We start from the raw sequence: 21,995 nt of genomic DNA on the forward strand, positions 1-21,995 counted from the left end.
ATAATGAATTATTATATAATCATATAAAAACAAATGAAATACTTAAAATTTAATCAATTGGTTGAAAATGTTTTTATACAATTATGGCAGTTACACAAAATATTTTAGATCAAAAAAGCTGCAAAAAAAAAAAAAAAAAGAAAGAAAAAAGAAAAGAAAAAAAGTAATTATAAATATAGCCTAATATAGCCCAAATGTGGCACATATGGGCCCCTTAAATAAACAATCATGGGCAACCTAACTGGTGGGGCCCACAGCATTAACCAAGCTGGGGCCCACATTCAGACCCCATGCCCTGATGACGCCCATATAACCCCGATAAAACCCATGGACATGTTGACTGGGTAATTTTTGTTGAAAATGAAGAAGGGAGTGGTTGTGAAACAAAATATTTCCTCCAGTCATCACCTTGCAGTGGTGATATGGTCAGAGAGATGGTTAGCAGCATCATGGTTTAAGCTCCTGTAAGGCTGATGAAGAATCCTGTCAAGTGCTTTATGGCATGGAAGCAGTGTATTCACACACCCTTGAGATTTCAAACACACTTCTTTTGGACAGCTAAATATTTGGTAGCTTGTTCATTAAATAAATTACAGAATGTGTCTTGCGGTTAGAATATTTAAACTTGTATACATACCATTTTATGAACACGGACCTAAATGCCCAGTGGACATAATTTTGTTTTTAACTACAATGATTTACAATGTAGAATCTGTAAACATATTCCAATGTAAATACAGTATGAATAGCTTTTAGTTTTTGTCACAAAGCCCTTTTCCTGATACATGGAAATGTTATGTGAGGGCCACAGCATTTCACTGGTTCTTTTTAAACTAATTGAGCAATATGAGAGAAGTGCATGCGTGAGGAATTAACAGTTATGGCAGAGGAATCAGCTTTGCTTTTGAAGCCATGGTGGTTTTAGATATAAGAGGATATTTCTAGTGCTATGCACAGGTGGCATAGATTCAGAGTGACACAAGAGAGAAAGGGAAGCACTGTATCTATATTCACTTTATCCTTTTGCTCTGGCTTCTTCTTTCAACATGAACTCTTTCTTTCTTTCTGAAGCACAATTTAGTTGCTACTGCCATCTATAGGACAACAGATGTAGGCTACGTCCAAAGACTCAAGGGACTTTGGTACGTCTAAGAAGTTACTAAAAACTACGCACTGAATTATAATGTCCATAACTATTCAATTTTATGCAATATTGTAGTAAACTCTGTAGTACTATCAAGAAACATTTATTTGAATAAGCCTATCGTTTTCATTTGTTATTGTGAGAATTATTGTGTCCAACCTTACAACAAATGCCGTGGAAACAATAGTTTGGCAGGTGAAATAGGTTAATACTGTTGCTTCTTTAAAATAATTGTGAAATACTTTGGCATCTCTTTCGAAGGTTTCAGACTTTTTTTTAAATATTTTTTATTCTTTTTTGACAGATGTAAATACAAAAATTTGTACAGTTTTATTATGTTGACTGTGTGTTTTATATGGTTTATTGTCATGACTAATGGCGTTCTCAAATGGACTAGTATTTTGAAATAGTTGACATCAGGTGATTATAGTGGCACGTTGTTGCAAACGCACATATTGTTACAAGTGTTATTGATCTTACTTATCAATACGCGTCATTCAACCTACAGTTAACTGATTTATTTGTTTGTTTATCACTCGTCCCGTAATGGCGGAACAGATCACGAGAGAAGATGCGTTGACACGGGAGGGCTACAGACATGCCTGTCACATTATGCTGTACGGAGACTCTAGTGCCAAACTCTTCGGGAAAATCCCAATCAAACATATAGTACTGGTAAGGAAGAGTGCGCTTACTGTGACCTACACACCTTTTTACCTTTATCTGACGAGTGCGACTACGACAGATGCACTACCAAAGCAGGAAGTTAAAAAATAATGTGTAAATAATGAACGCCCTGAACTTATGAACCTGAATTCAGATTACTGTTATTCAGATGCAGATGCGCTTTGATGGCTTGCTGGGTTTCCCAGGGGGGTGAGTTCAACTTTCTGCACGAAAAAATAAAACTTTAAATAATTTGTCTAAAGTTGTTTATAAATGCACAGGAATTATTAATGGAGACTGTATTGTGTTTTATAATCTGTTAGATTGGTGAACCCGTCTAAAGAGACGCTGGAGGCGGGGCTTAGCAGAGAGCTTCACGAGGAGGTGGGCGTGGCTGTGCCTGTGGGCGTGGACAATCACGTATCCTCCTGCCTTTCTCCATCCTGCCCTCGGCTCATCACACACTTCTACATCAAGAAGATGACAGAGTCAGAACTGAAAGAGCTTGAGAGAGCAGCTGTTACTACAGCCACAGACCATGGTTTAGAGGTAAAAGCTCTTTATTCTTTTCATGTGCGTGTAAATGTATTCACAAACTCTTATTAGGCAACTTTCTTGTCCGTCTTCAGGTATTGGGTATGGTCCGAGTCCCTCTCTACTTCCTGAAGAATGGAGGTGGTCTCCCCTATTTCCTGTCCCACTCGTTCATCAGTAACTCTCGGGCCCAGCTGCTCTCTGCCCTGCAACACTGTAGGCTGCTGTCCCAGGGGGAGCTGGAGAAGGCTGTGAGACAGGCTGAGCAGATGAGACGCACACACAGCGATGATCCGCACTGACATTAGTTTACACAGCGGTGCCTTTTCACCCCTGGGCCATTACAGCTACATCACAGTAGCCCAACCCCCCAAGTGCCAGTAGAAACTCCCTCTTGTTATCACCCTACCATCAGGTCCTGATTCAGCCATGTACAGCATGTACTCTCTGTAGATATCATGTGTCTCAATGGTGCAGGCCTGTATAATTATAGAACCTTAACTGTTTATCATAATTTCACTAACAATTCATGACCCCAAATTCACTAAATAGGATTGTTATTGTTTGATACAATTCTTTTTGCATAGTCCCTGTTCTACAATATTAGAGCATAAATTAAGCAAATTAATATGACTCTGAGATGTTGCAATAATTATACCTCAACAAATGTAATTTGTTTTTGCATATAATTTACATACAGTATGTAAAAGTATTATTTACTATTTATGCATAGGTGCTTAAGAGAGCTGATTGCTATCCTTATGGCAGTGAAGCAATACTGTTTGATGAATTTATATCAGATCTGTTTATGTGAGTTAGATATTTGCAAAAGAAATGTGCATGCTAGTTGGACTAATAAACAGCAGACGACATGGAAGGCTTGTGTCTCTTCCAAATTTGTATCAAAGCACCACTTGCAGTACTTAGAATGACCACAGAGCTGTGCTAACAGGCTGCCTTATTTGACAGGCACTTTTTCAAGCAAGTCTCTATCTCTTGCTATAGGATAAAGCTGCAGTGTGTAATTGTACAAATAATAACTTTATTTTTTCAAAACACTCCCTCTCAGTCCCGCCCCAAACTCATACCATTGGTTGCACAATGCCGCAGACTCCTCAAACAAACAGCATTGTTTTAAAGTCCCCCTGTGGTGAAAATCAAGCTATTAATGTTGTTTATATGTCTATGTTGTGTTTTTATTATGCTTTAAGACAAACCATGTGCAAATTCATAAGTCAACACCACTGTGGAGTGTTTTCTCCTTTAAACTGCAGTGAACCAAAGACGCGATTTGAAATCGCTGGTGTTTCTGATGTCACAACTGCCTTGTGACCAATCATGTCAACGTGTGATCGTCAACGGGTGGATCTCTGAACTAGTGTAGGTGAGTGGAGGCGGGGCTAATTTGCATATTCATTGAACCACATATACTAAATGAGGCAAGGGTGTAGGCTTACATTCAAGCTATTTTAAGGCATGAAGAAAGGAAAAAACATTTAAATATGTAATTTTGGTGATGAAATATGAGTTTTAAGGGATAAAAGTATTGATTACAGGGGGACTTTTTTATCATTTTAAGCAATGTTTTAACAGTGTTTATACTTTTTGGAGGAATTTACTAATGGCTTACTTATTGTCTTACATAACCTTTAAATTAGTGTTAAATTTTGCCTGCATCAATAATGAAATGAGAGTGCAGTAGCTCTCATTTTAGCTTCCTCTTTTATGTGCAAAACTCATGATGACTTTCATAATTCTCAATCTTTTAGTCAGAAACTCCATTATTCAGAGTTCTTTATTGACTGACTCATACTTTGCATTTTCAGTAATTTACTGTTCTGTTAAATGATTACATTAAGATGTGGCGATTTCTTGTAGCATGAAACTTTTTTTGCCTGTTTTGTTTTCTTTTCTTATTCTAAGCATATACCATGCTATATGTTCTGGAAAACATACAGCTAACTTCAAGAGATACGTGTAGTAAGTGGTCTAAAAGTGTGAGACCACTAGTGAAAACATTTCTATTTCCCATTTAATTTTCTAACTTTTTATTACAAGTGAATGATATTATCAGAATAAGAATTGGAGTGAAAGTTGAATTGAAAAAATTCCTATTTGATTTTTCCTTTTGACAGCTTTGTGAACTCCACAAGTTTGTGTGAAACCTGATGATCATGTTCTCCAGTAGGGTTATTCAAAGAGCTTCAATTGAAGTAGGAACATCTGACCCACCCGAATAAAGTGTCACATGCTGCAAATTTGCTTCAATTTTTTTGTTTTTGTTTAATTTTTTACATAATAACCCTCCTCTTTATGTCCAAGTTAAAAAATGATTTTGAATCTCAGATTTTCAGTGTGGTTTCAGGCTTTTGAGCTCCACTCTACAATCAATGCACACGTCTGTATGTAGTCCATCAGTATCTTTGAACAGGATCTTTGTTGATGTGTTCATCAGACCACAGCAGGTGAAATCATCTTTGTTATCACTACTCAGCATTCATTTGCATCGCTGCAGTTTTGAGTGTGCGAGGCTATGAGTACGTGTTTGAAGCCAGAGACGTGAAGTAGGTCAAAGCTGTGAGGACTGACTGACCAAGTGGAAACTGAACTGTCCCTAGGGAGGACGGGCCGGGGTAGTACGGGTTGATGCGGGAAGAGGGGAAAATGTAAAAACAATCGTATCAGAGGTAGCGCAGACAATGTTAAACTGTGTATGTGGTTGCTACCTGCCGGGCCCTATAAGTCGCTTCTCTTGTTGCACAAATCTGACAACCTGTTATAATGTTCATGTCTCATCATGGCTTCCCCCCAGCCACCCTCACAGTGGAGTCGCCTTTCCAAGCACTCATGGGTGGGGTGATGGTTCTCGTAGACCATTCGTTTGCCACAAGGGAGCTGGAGCATGTGCAACAATCCTTGTATTATATCCATGGTTTTATAAGTCCTTCTTGACCAACTGCACACAACATTACACATTTATATTGTATATGAACACATATATAGTTGTGTCGTGAGTGCACTCTGTTTAATATTGCTGCCGCTGCACTGAATTTCTCTTTAGGGATCAATAATCATCAATCTTTTTATTTCTAGTGAGATTGGGCTGCACTGCAGCTGCAGATGTTTCTCTCAGCTGTGTGTGTTTCTGTCTGGTTGTACGTGTAAATACATATTATCTGTGTGTTTGTTTCACATTATAGGATTTAGGGGGCTTAATTTCCCTATATTTGTCACATCCTGAGGATTTTATAGTGAGAGAAAGAGAGCGAACACAGGCTTAACCCGAGAGAGGAAGGAAACAAGCACAGGAAAGATGGGGGAGGTGAAGGGGTTGAACTTCTCTTTGCACAATCTTAGAAAAAAAAAGGTTCAATGTGTGTCTGTATAGAACCCTAGGGTTCTTGACTCAATTTTAAAGAACTCTTTATGCGAAAAGTTATTTTTCTAGTGATAAAGTATGTTTACAAGCTGTTTAGTTCATGAAATGTAATTAAAAATGAATTAAAGGAAAATTAATTAAAACTAAATCCATAAAATGGGAATGGGAACCCTCTGACAGAAGATTCTATGTAGAACCTTTTCTTCTAAGAGTGCCTTACTCAGAACAGGAATTCAAACTGTGTTTATTAAATTAAATATTTATTGAATGTTAAAACACAAAATGTAAATGATTACATTGCTACATTTACATTGCATTACATTGCTCATTTTAGATGTTAAAGGGATGGTTCACCTAAAAACACTCTTGTCATTCCAAACTTGTATGACTTTCTTTCTTTCTTTAGATATTTTATGTTATAATGTTACATAAACATTGATCAGCGAACATAAACAGAAGCTCAACCGAACCTGAAGGACGCGCAAGAAAAAGCCTCTTGCAGAAGCTCAAACATGCTGTGTAACACATTGGTTCTCGCACACTTTAAGCAAACATGCTTGATCTTCTGTTTACCACAACTGATGTGCGAGCTGAATATAAGCCTAAATTCAATCTGTTCATCATATAAAGCGATCGTGTCTCTTCAGAAATTTTGGACTAAACCACTCAATTCAAATGGATTAGTTTTACAATCTCTTTATGAACTTTTTGAAGCGTCAAAGTGTATATAGTTTACGGAGGGACAGAAAGCTCTCAGATTTCATCAAAAATATCTTAATTCGTGTTCTGAATATGAGCAAAAGTCTTACGGGTTTGGAATGACATGAGGGTGAGTAATTAATGACAGAATTTTCATTTTTGGGTGAACTAACCTGTTAATGTTTTTGTTGTTCATTCAATGGAAGTCAATGGTAAAATTGTTTTGTTACCAGCATTCTTCAAAACACCTTCTTTTGTGTTCAGAAGAAGAAAGAAAGTCATACAGGTTTGGAATGACATGAGGATGAGTGAATAATGAAAGATTTTATTTTATTTAAGCTATCCCTTTAAGGTCTTCTCATTTACCAAACTAAAATTGTTCTCATGCATATGCAAATGAACCCGGTGTTTTTACAAAAAGATAAAAAAAAAAAACTGCCTCTTCTAAATTCTTTAGACGAGCATTTATGTTTCAACAACAAAATGATTCTGGCACGTTTACAAGTCACGACCCACACTCAACACTTCTCAGTATCCTTTAGTGGTTTCTGTGATGAGTAAAGACTGAGTAAATTGGCGGTTATGTGGGCACCATTTCCTGTGAGGTGCGAACTTATTGAAAAACTCGTTGTACCCTGCTCTTATCGTATGCATAACAATAATGGAGCTAATGAGCTACATAAATATTTGCACATCCAGTGAATATTAGATCTGACAGATAAGTCATTAGCACATGACATCGCGCGCGTGGTGTTGGTAGAATAGAATGATAAACGACGACGTTTTAAAAAGTTTAACTTCGACGCGGCGTAAAGGTCAACGGTGCATGTTTACATAGAAAGAAAGAAAGAAAAAAAAAAAAAAAAAAAAAACAGCGCAGTGGAGCGGTAAAAACGCCTTCTGTGTAAACCGGCCATTACAGTCAGTCTCAGCAGCAGGTGTATGTGTGTGTGTGTGTGTGTATGCGTCGGCCATTGTTTGTTTATCACCCAGCTATAGCTCTTAACCATTCAATCCCTTTTGAATTGGCATTAGCATCAGTTTTATAGCTCATCTGCAAGAGCATTAAATAGATTAATGACTGTACATTAATTCTGAACGTGTGTTTATGTGTATGTGTGTGTGTGTGTGTGTGTGTGTGCGTGCAGAAAAAGGGGGGCTGGTAGTCCGCGAGCACAATGCAAGGTCATAAGAGAAGCATTTCATGGCCACAGAGAGGGAATATTAGGAATGAGAGATGGAACAAAACGGGAGGGGGGAATGTCTAAGAGAACAAGACAGCATATTCATATCCATCTCTGTATTTATAGTAAGCCTGCGGGGAGGGGGGCGCAGGGGGCGTGGCTTTGGTTATGACATTCTCTCTGATTGCCTGAGAGCTGAGGAGACAGAGTGAGAGGCTGTGTTTCAGCATGCGCGTGTGGTGTGTGCATGTATGTGTGTGAACCAAAGAAGGGGAGCTGTTTTCTAGCATGCATGCGTGTGTGTTTATGTGCGTGCTTCCACCTTATTGTAAACGCACTCCTGAGAGAGAGAGAGAGTCATGTGTATACAATGTGTCAGAGGGGGTGAAATCAAGCTGACTGCATGAAATCTGTGAGACTCAAACACAGTGTTTGTTCTCTGTGTCCAGCGAGAGACAGATCCTAGGAGAATGAGGTAAGACTGGGCTTTCTTTATTATTTATGGCTGTAAATGCACTGTGTATTCCTCTCAGCGTGACCGGTTGTATGTTTATGTGTTCTCCCTCCATCTTCTCACACATGCAGTAGAGGTTCACTGACATGTTTGTGTGTGACAGCGAGCATTTCTTAGTTATCCCCTCAATAGGATGAGTGTGTGTGCGTGTTTTTGGCGGATCCGTCCAACGCGTTTACATAGGCTACGTGCTTTTGCATACATGACTGATTGTGCGCATGAATGCCACACAGCAGGAGAAAGACACTAACTGACGGGCTGCTTCCTCTTTCAGTGTGTCTCTGCAGCATTGATTGTTATCAGGCAGTCCGTATCACCTCTTTGCTTCAGTCTTCCACCTCACCACCTCACCTTTCACCTCCTCTACCTCTGTGGTGTTGACTGAGGGTTTCCCTGTATCTCTCTTTCTCTTCCTCCTGCCTTTCATTTTCACACTTCAAATCACCATTAAAGAAATAGTACACCTTGAAATTAAAATTCTGTCATTGTTTAAGTCACCTACTTGTTGTTCCAAACCAGTATGACGTGTCTTTCTTCTGTCAAACATGAAAGGAGATGTTTAGCAGAGCGTTCATGCTGCCCCTTTCCATACAATGGAATTAAATAATGAACAGGGGTTTTCAGGCATCAAGTATGACAAAAAATCACTATAAAAGTAGTCCATATGACTTGTGCACTACGTTCCAAGTAATCTGAAGTCATAGCGTTATGTGACGAACAAACCTACATTTAAATCTCCGCTACCCTCGCTCTCAAATCTAAGTTATCGGATTTAAATATTCAAATATTAAATAGATAAAAATATTCAAATAATATATATTGATAAATCTTCAGATAATATTCTAATTATAAATATTCAGATTTTCATATTCAAATTTGGCGCGGTACAACTGGTTACAAGACACACAAGAACCAGATACATTTTGAAACACTGGTGTCAAACCGACATGAACATGAATGAAGTTTAAAGGGATAATTCACCCCAAAATGAAACTTCTGTTATCATCTACTCACCTTCATGTCGTTCCAAACCTGTATGACTTAGTTTCTTCTGCAGAACACAAAAGAATGTATTTGTTTTATGAATGTTTTGTCCATGTCATGAAAAGTAATAGGGTCGAAAACAACTCTGGATTGTTTTTCAAATGATCTTCTTTTGTGTTCCACAGAAGAAAGTCATACAGGTTTGAAATTACATGCAGGTGTTCTGAGAGCTAAAATATGACTTAAATTTCTGTCTGTTTTTCACACAACCGATTGTACAATATGGCTTATAAGACTTGAGACACATGAGTCATATGGACCACTTTTATAGTGCTTTTTTGCATTTTTTTTTTTTTTTAGCTTGAAAGTCTGGTTATCATTCACTTTCATTTTATGCAAAAAAAAAAAAAAAAAGAGAAGCGTCATCATTCAGCTAAACTTCTCCTTTTGTGTTCCATGGAAAAAATCATGCAGGTTCGGAACAATTTGAGGATGAGTAAACAATGACAGAGATGTCATTTTGGGGTGAAATAACCCTTTAAATGCAGATATGTAGCAGTTTGGATAGATGCTTCCTAGAAAGGGGGATTGAAGGATAGATGTATGAGTCTTCAGAGGCAAAACTTGGCAGATAAGCAGGGATGAAACGCAGAGAGAGGAGAGATGTGTTCCCTGTACCCCACAGAGCACGTCACAATGTCAGACTTCAGGAGAAGTGTAGGAAAGAATACAGTGACTCAAGCTTCTTAATATAGGATTAGAGTGTGTGTGTGAGAGAGTGTGTAAGTGTGTGTTTTCATGTACACATGCTGAAAAGGAGCGACAGTGCAGGAAAGGGAATCGTGATTGTCAGATAAGCAGTCTCATCTCAGCATGACCTCTACTCAGCTCCTACATTTATTGCTCTGAGCTGTCCCTCAAAGCTCTGTTATCTATCCATTCTGTCCAGAAGAAAATTGTATTTCTCAGAAGTTTCTCAGAAGGAAAATGTTTAATGGTTGTCTTTAGCAGCAAATCAGCATATTAGATTGATTTCTGAAGCATCATGTGACACTGAAGACTGGAGTAATGGCTGCTGAAAATTCAGCTTTGCCATCACAGAAATAAAATACATTGCCTTGGTGAGCATAAGATACTTCTTTCAAAAACAGTAAATATTCTTACCGACCCCAAACATTTGAACTGTATTGTATGAGCTGAGACATCTAGTTGCACAAAATTGGAATATCACAACATTTGTGAATAAAGCAGCGTTTCCTTCCCATGTGTTCAAGAGAACAAAATCGTCACTTCTTGGGAAATTGGTGCAAAATATTTGTATTAAAAAAAGAAGTTGCTGCAATTGGGGAAGCCACTGTGGCTCTTTTATCCTACATCATACAGTAAATGACTTGCGTCTAAGAGCGCGCAGACAAAACGCAATAAACATTGTCATTATCTAGCGTTCATATGTCTGGTGTTTGGAAACAGAATCATGTGAGACGTTTCTAGGAGGTCATTATGCCGAATCATTCTGATGACATACTCGGGCATTTCAGAAACCAACATTTGAGATGCTGTGCAGTGCGATTGGTCTGCAGGTTAGTCCAGTTATCCAATCACATCCACTGTTGAGGGAGGGATTTATTCAGTAGTTTATGTGCATGTCTTCTGATCAGATAAAAAAAATGTATGCACTTCAATTGAGCGCATATATATATATATTTTTTAATGTGCATTTTTGCAGATCTTGGCATTTCCATCCAGGTTTTTTTATACAATATCCCAAAATGTGCATAAAATTAGATAGATGGAAACAAAGCTATTGAGATCTCTTCTGAATCTCTGGACCCTTTCCTTAGGAGAAAACTGGGAGACTTAATTGCATTGCTGACTATGAGTAACCATTCAGATTCTACAAAGATCTCATTTGTGATGTTTCATTGGGGCCAGCCATCAGAGCAAGGCATATCTTAATCAACTTATTAGCCTCAGGCCATATTTGCTAATTGCCTTTGCGGAAATGCACTTTATCATAGTCCATAATGTGTAAATTCAGAATTATGCTCACTTTATTGGTGTTTGGTGAATTTGTGATGTAATTTACTTGTAGATAATGAACATTAATAAGGTCTTTGGACAGACACACATTTGTAGCTCACTTGGAGATCATGAGTGTGAAGTCTAACTGTGTCACGGATGTGGTATGAATTATCATTGGTCACATCACATGAGTTTCTGTGCTGTTGTGTAGGTATGATGTTGTGGTTTAGTGTTGTGTAATTAGACAAGTCGGTTTGTTTCCATTTTGAGTGGCGATTAATGTTACGGGTATTTTGCATTTCATAGTGTGACTTGAGTATTGTGTTGGTATATTGACAGGAAAGAGTTTGTGGGTGCTGCTGGGAAATATACATTGTGTGTTTTAGCTGTTTGTTATTGTAGGTCCACTACCGCTCAACAGTTTACAGTCATTTTTATGGTCATCTTGTTCGAAAAAAATGAATACTTACTTTTATTCAGCACGGATGCATTAAATTGATCAAAAGTGACAGTGAAGAGTTTTAAATTGTAACTAAAGATTTCTATTTCAAATTAATGCTGCTCTTTTGAGCTTTATATTCATCAAAGTATCCTGAAAAGAGTACCACGGTTTTAAATTGAATATTTCATAGTATTACTGTTTGTTGAAATAAATGCAGCCTTGAGACATTAGAGATTTCTTTCAAAAACATAAAAGAATCTTTCTGACCCTGAACTTTTGAAGGATGTGTCCACTTCCACAGCTTGTGAGCTTAATGTTATTTAAAGGGATAGTTCACCCATTTTTTTTCACCAACATGTTTTTTCCTAGGAATACAAAATGAGATATTAGAAAGGATGTTGAAGCTGCTCCTTTTCCATGTAGTCTAATGGCTAGTTTCCATCGAGTGGTACGGTACAGTACAGTATGGTATGCGATTATTTCTGTTTTGATTGTCAGAAGTTGTGAATGGTACCAAAATACCGAACCGTACTGTACCGTACCACTTTTTTGGGACCCTTCCGTTGGGGTACCTAGCACAGTAATCTGGTAGCTAAAGGGTGGAGCTAGTATCACTGCAGAACATTGATTGGTAAGGGGAATGACAATACAAGAAGAGCTGTACATTTTTTAAATGTACAGTTGAAACACAATACCGCTGCAACACAATGTCGGCACACAGCAATGTACCATGGTCGACCCAGGAGGTGCCTATCAAGTGCTACTTTTGGCATACACCATGCCTATCAAGTAAGGGTACTGTTGGCGGTGGAAACGCAAGCTGGATCAGGGTTTACCGTCCCAAATTGTTCTGTACTGTACTGTACCGTTCGGCGGAAACAAGCCATGAGTGGAGGTCAAGCTCCAAAAAAAGACAAACGAGGGCCATAAATCTAGTCCATACAACTCATATTCTATTAGCAAAGTCTTTCAAAGCCATACTATAGCTTTGTGTGAGCTGCCTTATCTGTCGAGGCCAAAATTTGCCTTGAAAGTCATATTTGACAGCCATGGTTACCATTTTCAAAAAGCGCAGCTTAGACATTCAGCTAATCATCTTCTTTTGTGTTCCACTGAAAAAAGAAAGGCTTGGAATGGCTAGTGTAAGTAAATGTATTTGAACTTTCATGTTTGGGTGAGCTATCCCTTTAAATAAATATTTTGTGATACATTACATTCAGCCTTGAATATCTGTGCCTTTGTCTGTGCGGCAGGAGCATCACTCCATGGCAATGAGAGAACACAGCAGAGATCTCAGCGGCGTGTGTGTGTGTGTGTGAGGGCTCCCTGTGGTCCTCTGCTCTGAGAGATAAGACCAGAGCTCAGCTTCTTCCCTGCCTCCACTGGGAGCGTAAAACAGGATTGATCCCATGGATCTCCAATTCCCCTCAGTTTCTTTAACTCAATACAGCAGACAGATCAAGTTTAAACAGGCACATTCACTCAGTCAGGACACCGGAGTGGTTTCACACTGGCATTCCACTGCTGGATCAATATATATATGCTTGCTTATGTGTAGCTGACAGATTTCAAGCGGGCCCACAGCAGCAACCTGCACCGGGGCCCCGGATACCCCAGCTACGGCCCTGCATAGAAGCCTATATACAGTATATGATAGATTTGCTTATTTGTGAATTGCTAAATGCAATTATGCAATCTGATGACTGGTCACCATGGTTTTCTTTTTGCCTGAAATATCAGATTAGAATTTAATATTTAAAATGCTTCAATCTTTTCTGCAAAATAGAGAAACTACTGCCAAGAGTATATATCAAAAAAACACTGGCATTCAGCAGTGCTGGCATAAACTAATGCAATAGAATTCAACCCCATTGTGCACAAATTCGATTCAACTCTTGTGAATCAATAATAGCATTATCATAATGAAGTCTCTACTGAGCTCTGATTGGCTGGCTTAGGCTTCTGACCTCTAAACACTGAGATGGAGGAAGTGAAGAGCAGACTGTCATGACCGCTCAATGACTGAGAGTGCATGATGTGCCTTTTGCATGGAGTCAGTTGACGAGGAAATGTGTCGCCTAAAAATTATTTTTATACTATTTAAATAAATTGGTGCAGGATTTACTTTTGAAACAATTTCCACTCAGAAATTGAATAAATTAAATTAAATTAACCCTTTGAGCGGTACGGTCCCACATATGGGATTTATAACGTTCAGTCTCATAACTGCCAGATTCAAACTGTGCTTTCGCGCTTTGGCTGCGAGACGGAGGCGCTCAGCTCTTGTCATATATCACAGCTATGCAGTGTTTTCAGCCACATAATGTTTTTTTTTTTTTTTTTTTTTTTTTTTTAAGGTTTCAGACATTTAAATACACATAAGCACCAGTAAAACAATACATTTAGAGTTTATAAAATACACAATGATGTCAGACATCAGTGGAAGCAGCAATAAAAATCCATTCAAATATAATTTGCCGACATCAGACACACATAATGGGCCTAAGTAACTATAAAATTTATTCTTCCAGTTCATCAGCCACTTACTTGCATATATTTCGGGAGAAACTGATGAATTCACCTGCTGTAAATCCGACTCACAGGACTCTGCGAACTGCGGGGCAAACTAAGATGGCGGCGCCCATCTCGCGTTATAGATCAAGATAAAGATCATTTATAAAGGTTTTTAAACGACAAAACACACTCACTTACACATATTTGAGAATCGGAATATCAGATAGCTGATGACATGGTAAGCAAGTTTGTGAATATTTTAAATAAAAAAGCAAAAACAAAATAATAGCGATCCATCTGTCATACAGTGTTATTGTAGCTGCGTTCAGCGTACGTGACACACATGACGCGTCGCCATGCAAACAATAAGGGCAAACGTTCTAAAATAACGGTCGCCTTAAAAAAACTCCCTCTGGGGGGTCAGCTAGAATATTTTAAACTCACGCTTGAAAGGGTTAAATTGCATCCAAAGGCCTAAAACATGTTTTCCCAAACTGGGATTCGTAATGAAAAGCTAATAATTTATTAAATCATAAAAATATACAATTAAACTTAATAAATAATTTTAAAATAATAACAATAAAATAAAACATTTGCTAAAAAACATTAAATATTTTATTTGTTACTTGCATGTCATGCGACCATTAACAACATCAGAGAACTGTGAACATGAAAAAATGAAATATTAACTTAAAATCTCAGAGGGTACTTCAAGCAAACATTTTACGTCAGAGCTGCTTGGCTTACAAAAAATTTGTGAATCTTGGACCTAAAACACATATACACACCAATTTAAATACATACATGAGACAAATTACTATTTTCAGAAGCCCGTTTATTAAATGTATGTACATTAACTCACAATGTGCCGAACATTTCTTTTTGCGTTTCTCAGGTTATATACAAAGAAACTCACCATACATGTGTGGTACTCTAAATTCTTAATGCACAGTGCTGGAGCAGCACTCTCTGTTCTGACTATTATGACTGTGTGTGTTTGTGCCGAGAGCCACGATGACTCAGGTCCCTCCACCCTCTCTTAAGACCAACGGCCATCACTGGCGCAACTCACAGGAACTCCTGCGCAGTTCAGGCTCCCATCCCACAACAAACAATCAGTCACATAGCTTGAGTCAGAGCTAAGTCAGAAAAATCCTCCGTTACCTTTCTGATGTGTTTAAGGCCTTTAATTTGAGTTATTAGCTCAAGCATTAGGCTGGTGGGTCGTGATCAAAAAATGGGTCACAGGTTTGTCTGATTGGATTGCAGACAACATTGAAGATGCTAAATGCAAATAATAAATAGCAACTAACCATATACATGTTCATAGTTAGGATAGCAAAATAAACAGGCTTTCTAAAAAAAGAAGAAGAAAACGGTTTCTATATCGTTTGATGTTCTCAAAGGCTGTTTACAATCAGACTCTATTTTTGATGTAAACTGATCTGTCACTTGTGGAAGCAGCCAAATTAGGCAGGTGCCAACATGGACAGGTTGCATTGTACAAAAATAAATACAGTTTTGGTACTGTATTGGGTTGCAACTTGACATTCAGTGTGAAGTACTGTAAAACTGTCGAGAACCTGATAGGTTGATTTTTTTTTTTTTTTTTTTTTTTTTTTTTTTTTTTTAAGAAGTAGTAAAATGTGTTGTGTGGATACTTCACTAAGGATTGACAGGATGTCTTCATCTGAGAATCTTTTTGAATTGCACACACTATAGAAGACAAACAGGATGTGGGCAGGTGTGTTCTCTTCGCTTAACCGTTTTTAGTCTTCTGGAAGTGCCCGTGACACGTCATATTGAAGTAACGTTTTTTTTTGTATCTCTCTTCCTCTCCTGTCTCTCTCTTATCTTGTATTTACTTCCATATTCCATTTATGGTTCGTTTCTGTCTTGTACATTTGTCTTCGTTACACCTCTTACCAAATTTCTCTTTCTTCTGTGTCTCTCTCACTGTCTCTTCCAGGCAAGGACAATCACATTTAACCACTCAGGAGTTTCAGGAAACAACTAGAAAACTATCAGGCCCCTGCAACGTTCTCTGCTCTGAAAACGAATCTTTAAATGCAGAAGCTCAGTGCTGAGAGAGAATCGCTTGGATTGGAACTCCCTCCGTGTTCACAAGCGCACACACTCACACACAAACATACACATGCACACAGAGACTTCCCTGTTCCGTTTCTGCTGAGGCACAGATTGAAGGACTGAAAAGAGTGAAAAGATTTTTCTTTAGTAGCTCAGTATGAACTCAAGACCGAACATGGAAATATAAATCATTTTGCAAAATAAAAACACCAATACGGAATTAGAGGAATTTCTTTGTGAAGAGGAACAAAATCTGTACGTGATCGTCTCAGACTTTGAGCTACTGTGAACAAGTCAACAGGAGCGCTACACCAGCAAAGGAGACCATGACATCACATGGAAAACTGAGGAAGGAAAAGGGGAGTCTGGCGGAGTATGAGACTCAAATCAAAGGTAAAAGAAATCTATTTGATCTCATGCTCTCTTTCTTTCACTTGGTTAGGTAGTACAGACTAATGTACATCTCAAAATTTAATGTTTGTTCTATGTGCAAGATGTAGGCCTGCGACGTGATGTATTTATAGGCAGGCAATATTAGGGATGCTGTCTTCCCTCATCCAATCAGCTCTGAGCCCCAGGCCAGAGCCACTAGTGCAGGGGGATACAAATTCACCAGTTCATGCCGCTTTTTGTGCTGAAAACCATCCATACATCTCTTTGCTCAGAGGTGCGTGGTCAGCTATCGGAGCAGCTCAAAATCCTAGACGCGCAGGTGGAGGTCAAGACACAGCAGCTGCAGGATCTAAGCGAGTACCTGCGCAGACGGGGGGAGATTGAGGCAGAATATGCCCGTTCTCTGGAGAAACTCAGCGAGAAGTTCACAGTGAAGACCAAGAGGTACCCACCTTGCATTTAACATTGATGGATGGATGTGTAGATGGATGAGTGGATGGATGGATAGTTGGGTGAGTGGATGGATGGATAGGTGAGTGGATGGGTGGGTGGATGGATGGATGGATGGATGGATGGATGGATGGATGGATGGATAGGTGAGTGGATGGGTGGGTGGATGGATGGATAGGTGAGTGGATGGGTGGGTGGATGGATGGATGGATAGGTGAGTGGATGGATTGATAGCTGAGTGGATGGATTGATGGATGGGTGGATGGATAGGTGAGTGGATGGATAGGTGAGTGATAGGTGGGTCGATGGATGGATGGATGGATAGGTGGGTGGATAGGTGAGTGGAGAGGTAGGTCAAAGGATGGATAGATGGATGGATGTATTTGTGAGTGGATAGATGGATGGATAGGTGAGTGGATGGATGGATTGATAGCTGAATGGGTGGGTGGATGGATGGATAGGTAAGTGGATGGATGGATAGGTGAGTGGAAAGGTGGGTCGATGGATGGATAGGTGAATGGATGGATGGATGGATGGATGGATGGATGGATGATGGATAGAGGAGTGGATGGATGGATGGATAGATATAGATAGGTGAGTGGATGGATGGATGGATGGATGGATGGATGGATGGATAGATGGATAGATGGATAGGTGAGTGGATAGATGGATGGATGGATAGGTGAGTGGATGGATGGATGGATAGATAGGTTATTGGATAGGTGGGTTGATGGATGGATAGATGGAGTGGCTGTTTGTATGAGTGAGTCAATGAAGCATTTATGCAACGATTTGTTCAAATATTCAGTAACCAAATAAGTGACTGTGTTTGTGAGTGAGTCATTGAATCGTTCACTAAACCAATTCATGCAAAAACACTGATCCATTCAGTAACACCACTACTGTGTTTAATTGTTTTCCATGTAAACATGCACTTTATGGACGTCTTTGACCATTTTGCCATGTCCCAACTTTGTATCATTTGTAAGCTGTTAATGTTATTTATTTCTGGATTTTGCGGTCTCGAGACCCCTACGTTCTGTGCTGCGCGTTTTTACTACTACTCAGCAGTGTACATATAATGACATTAAAGTAAATGAAATGAAAATTCACCCCATTTATTTTCAAAATGCATGTTATTAATCATATTGTTAATGATTCATCCATACATGTTTCGTTTTTTTTAATTGACTTCGTAATTTTGAATCGAGCTGGATCTTCTGGCGAAATTTGAGTCTTCTCTTTGGTGACATATGCAAGAATACTCTAATAATTAGTCTGCTTAAAACCGCTCATTTCTTACAATCAACTGCAAGCTCGCATTTAGATCTGCCTTCACCCAATCAACAACCGACTAATAGAACCAAGTTCCCAGCCTACATTTTTATTTTTCAAGAGTCCGTTTCACACTGAAGTACATCAAAATATGTATGAAAAGATCTGTTGCAACTTCTAATAGATTGCGACTTTAACCATCTCTTTTATTCTCTCTGCTCTTGTCTCTCTTTAGGAAGGAGCAGTTAGACCTGTCGGTGGCGCAGTGCTGGTCTGTTCTGCTGACCCAGACCAGGCAGGAGAGTAAAGATCACAGTTCACTGAGCGAGCTCTGTGGCAACACACTCACGCAGCGGCTTTCACACTGCATAGAGGACACACACCGCCTGGCAAAGCGGGTATAGAAATCTCTCTCCACTATATTACCAACTCCAATGTCTAATTCTTCCCTCTTTCTCTTCCTCTCTTATTTACCAACATAAAACACTCCCACACAAAACACAGCCAACGAATCTTCCTCATTTCACACACTGACTCTTATTCTCTGTTTCAGAGCAAGGAGGTGGGACTCCAGATGCAGGATGAGCTTTTGAAAGTCACCACAGAGCTGCAGACGGTAAGTCGGAGGCTGTTTTGCTGTGAACATGCTAAATTTATACTCAGCAACACGCTCTAGTGAACTGAAATAGAGTCCAAATGGCATCAGCTTTGAATTACATCATCTCACTGCAGCCAGAAACAGCATGATTAAACTTGACTAAATACCACATGATGCACATATTTGCTCATGCATTCACAATTGAATGTGTCTGCATGTCTTTCTATAGACCTCAGTGCATTTTGGTCCATCCTGTAACACAAAAAGCCCACATGCCCCCCTGCTTTCCAGAGCTCATTTTTCTAGCTGTGCTCAGGTCAGAGCTGCAAGATCAAGCCCACTGACCCCGGCTGACAGCAGCTGTGTGCTCTCTACCCTCCAGTAGACAAACAGCTTGCCTATCACAAGTGTCTTGGCTGGAGGCTCAGTGATTTTTGTGTGTGCGTGTGTCTTTTTGCAGTCTTAGAAGGTATTTAATGTCTCTGAAAATAAATACTCTAAGCTTGATCATAAAAAATAAAAATAGGGTTTTATTAGAATATGTAAAATAGGACGTAATTGAGTATGTCGCATTGACAAGTAGTTTTTTTTTACTTTGTTGTATTTATAAATTGAACAGTAAGCTTAAAATATATTGCTTATTATGTTAAGTAATAAAAAAAAGATTTGCCCATGGAGAAAAAATAATATAATAAAAAAAGTAATATAAGTTTCTGGTGTCCTCAGAATGTGTCTGAAGTTTCAGCTCAAAATACCCCACAGATCATTTATTATAGCTTGTCAAATTTGCCCCTATTTGGGTGTGAGCAAAAACACACCATTTTTGTGTGTCCCTTTAAATGCAAATTAGCTGTTGCTTCCAGTACCCTTTCCAGAAAAGGGCGGAGCTTTAACAGTTTGCACTTTGGTTGCTCAACAACAACAAAGCTGGAGAATCTCACGCAGCCAAAATGACAAATGTCCCCCTTTGTTGCGTGTTCCCGGGGGAAGGGTTTATGTAAATTTTGGGGTTTGTGATGTCACCAATCTGGGAAGAAGCTCGTTATAGTCCCTACCAGCCATTTTGTTTTGGTCCGTTAAAAAAAAGCGATTTCTGTAAAAGAAAATACCTCCCTTTGCATTGAACTTTGAGCGTTGTAACTTTGCAAAAGTTGTTTATGCTCAAACAGCAACATTACACACTAACTAAAGTTAAAAAAGTGAAATCATAATCAAGCACCCTTTTAATATATCTGGCTGCTTATGTTAAAAACTATAAAAAATTGGCCTATGGAGTAAAAATAAACATTTGAAATTATAATAATAATAATAATAATAATAATCATAATAATTATTATTTGTTATTATTATTATTTTATCTTGTTTTATTCTTGAATCTAACAAAAAACTTAAAATATAAAAAAATAATAAATTACTGAAAACTGATTTGTTATTATTTATGAAAATAAGTCTTAATTTGCACAATTTCCATTCTCAACTAAGTTTACCTTGTTTTAAAGATTTTTTTTTTTCCTGTGCATCTCTTACAGGCTTTGAAAACTTATCATCAGTACCACATCGACTGTCTGGCTGCTGAAGGAAAGCTCAAAGAGGCCACCCGACTGGAGGAGAAACAGACGGGCAAGTCAGCTGATTTTGGGCTCAGCCAATCAGGGGGGCAGAGGCGCAGCTCTGTGAAAAAAATGGAGAGACTGATGGAGAAGGTAAAAGCGGTGGTTTGTAAAAATGAAAGATTGTAACATCCGGAGCTTTGCTCTGTGAAGATGGCACAGGAAGAGCAAGATCTCACTTTATCTCTAACCCCCCCAGTTTCCACTGTACATGTGTTTGTTTTACAGAGACAAGGGAAAGTACAGGAAACCCAGCTGAAATGCACTAAAGCTCGTAACGACTACTTGCTCAACTTGGCAGCAGCTAATGCCTCTATGAATAAGTACTATCTGCAGGACATTTGCACTCTGATTGATGTGAGTCTAATACACTGCTGTCCCATTACAATCTGTCTAGACACTCTTTAGGATGTGGTTGTTTTAGTTCCCTTTTCATTTTGAATTGACCCTTGAACAAAAAATAGCACAGACCATTTTAGATAATGTATTTACTACATGAAGAATGTGTCCATTGAGAGAACACTAGAGAAAACCATCTACGCTACCAGTGAAAAGTATGAACACACTTGACTGATTTATGTTTCTCACGATCTTAAACAGCTTTTGATATAAAGATTTATGCTTAAATGCTTTAAAAGCTTTCTAATGCAAATATAAATAGGGCCTATATATGAATTTCTATTTTTCATGAATGAGTTGGTGCAGAAAGATGAAAGAAAAGAGCCAACACGTGTCCAGCATACAGTATACTGTTAAAAAGAATCCCAGGATGCACCTCATGAAGTCACTAGATAATTCCCACACTTCCAGTTGTATTATTTCATAGTGTCAATGACTTCACTATTGTTCTACTTTTTGATTGGTAGTGTGCATCTTTTGTGGCACTGATATCTTCAGCTTTCATGTCGGATGGTTTGTTATTCCCATTGTTTGAGGCACATTGTAGAACATGTCACGTCAAAAACATCACAGCAGGTTTAGTCAGTGAGCGTGAATCAGAACATTCATGTTTACCCAAACAATGACTGTATTTTCCTCTTTTTTTCTTTGTCTTGCCATCTGGCTGATGTTGAATGCAGTGCACAGATCTGGGGTACCACCTATCTGTGTCTCGGGTTATCCGCGGATACCTCTCCAACAGAAACCGAGCCCTCCAGAATATGAAAAATGGCCTTCAGCAGCTAGACTCAGCAGTGACTGGACTCAACCAGAGCCAAGATAGAGATGCTCTGCTTCAGGCCCACAACACAGCATTCTGTCTGCCCTTCCGCTTTCTGTACCAGCCCCATGAAGGAGACCAGGTAACGCATGAGAATGACTATTTGCTTTCCGTAGCTCTTGAATTAATGAAATCCTTGAAATACTTTGGTGTTGTAATGTGTATAATAGTAATATAATATATTAAGAGACTAAACTTTTGTAATTTTTTAATACAAATACATGATATATAAATACATGATAGATTTATTATACACATTTTTTAAATTATAAAAATTTTT

At 38.7% G+C, this 21,995-nt stretch overlaps 2 protein-coding genes across 8 annotated transcripts in view; both read left to right on the plus strand.

Moving 5' to 3' along the window:
- The first annotated feature begins 1,124 nt into the window (after positions 1-1,124).
- zgc:103759 (U8 snoRNA-decapping enzyme) lies at positions 1,125-3,221 on the plus strand. 3 transcript variants are annotated; one of them, XM_051881065.1, is made up of 5 exons: positions 1,125-1,142; positions 1,703-1,819; positions 1,980-2,020; positions 2,134-2,359; positions 2,440-3,221. In XM_051881065.1, exons 2-5 carry the CDS (start codon positions 1,757-1,759, stop codon positions 2,644-2,646), a joined length of 537 nt encoding a protein of 178 aa, XP_051737025.1. In that variant the 5' UTR covers positions 1,125-1,142; positions 1,703-1,756; the 3' UTR covers positions 2,647-3,221. The 3 variants fall into 3 exon arrangements, with proteins under 3 accessions (XP_051737025.1, XP_051737024.1, XP_051737023.1); XM_051881064.1 differs by lacking the exon at positions 1,125-1,142 and having other exon boundaries at positions 1,555-1,819; XM_051881063.1 differs by lacking the exon at positions 1,125-1,142 and having other exon boundaries at positions 1,558-1,819; positions 1,965-2,020.
- Positions 3,222-7,796: 4,575 nt separating this feature from the next.
- arhgap4b (Rho GTPase activating protein 4b) overlaps positions 7,797-21,995 on the plus strand; it is a 32,664-nt gene continuing 18,465 nt past the window's right edge. For 2 of the 5 annotated variants that reach the window (XM_051879800.1, XM_051879803.1), the window contains exons 1-8: positions 7,799-8,081; positions 16,052-16,563; positions 16,836-17,007; positions 18,524-18,686; positions 18,842-18,904; positions 20,416-20,589; positions 20,725-20,853; positions 21,576-21,797. In XM_051879800.1, coding sequence (XP_051735760.1) covers positions 16,497-16,563; positions 16,836-17,007; positions 18,524-18,686; positions 18,842-18,904; positions 20,416-20,589; positions 20,725-20,853; positions 21,576-21,797 — 990 coding nt within the window. In that variant the 5' untranslated portion in view covers positions 7,799-8,081; positions 16,052-16,496. Of the gene's footprint in view, positions 8,082-15,716; positions 15,890-16,051; positions 16,564-16,835; positions 17,008-18,523; positions 18,687-18,841; positions 18,905-20,415; positions 20,590-20,724; positions 20,854-21,575; positions 21,798-21,995 lie in introns of all 5 variants that reach the window. The other 3 variants (XM_051879801.1, XM_051879805.1, XM_051879802.1) reach the window with 3 other exon arrangements.

Source organism: Ctenopharyngodon idella, chromosome 22 (genome assembly GCF_019924925.1).
Source record: "Ctenopharyngodon idella isolate HZGC_01 chromosome 22, HZGC01, whole genome shotgun sequence".
Lineage (NCBI taxonomy): Eukaryota > Metazoa > Chordata > Actinopteri > Cypriniformes > Xenocyprididae > Ctenopharyngodon > Ctenopharyngodon idella.

Bases quoted from the DNA above. Each gene is read 5' to 3' on its own strand.
- zgc:103759 (XM_051881063.1), top strand. From the start codon at position 1,691: ATGGCGGAACAGATCACGAGAGAAGATGCGTTGACACGGGAGGGCTAC. The intron at 1,820-1,964 runs GTAAGGAAGAGT...ACCTGAATTCAG, and splicing joins CAATCAAACATATAGTACTG to ATTACTGTTATTCAGATGCA. The intron at 2,360-2,439 runs GTAAAAGCTCTT...GTCCGTCTTCAG, and splicing joins CCACAGACCATGGTTTAGAG to GTATTGGGTATGGTCCGAGT.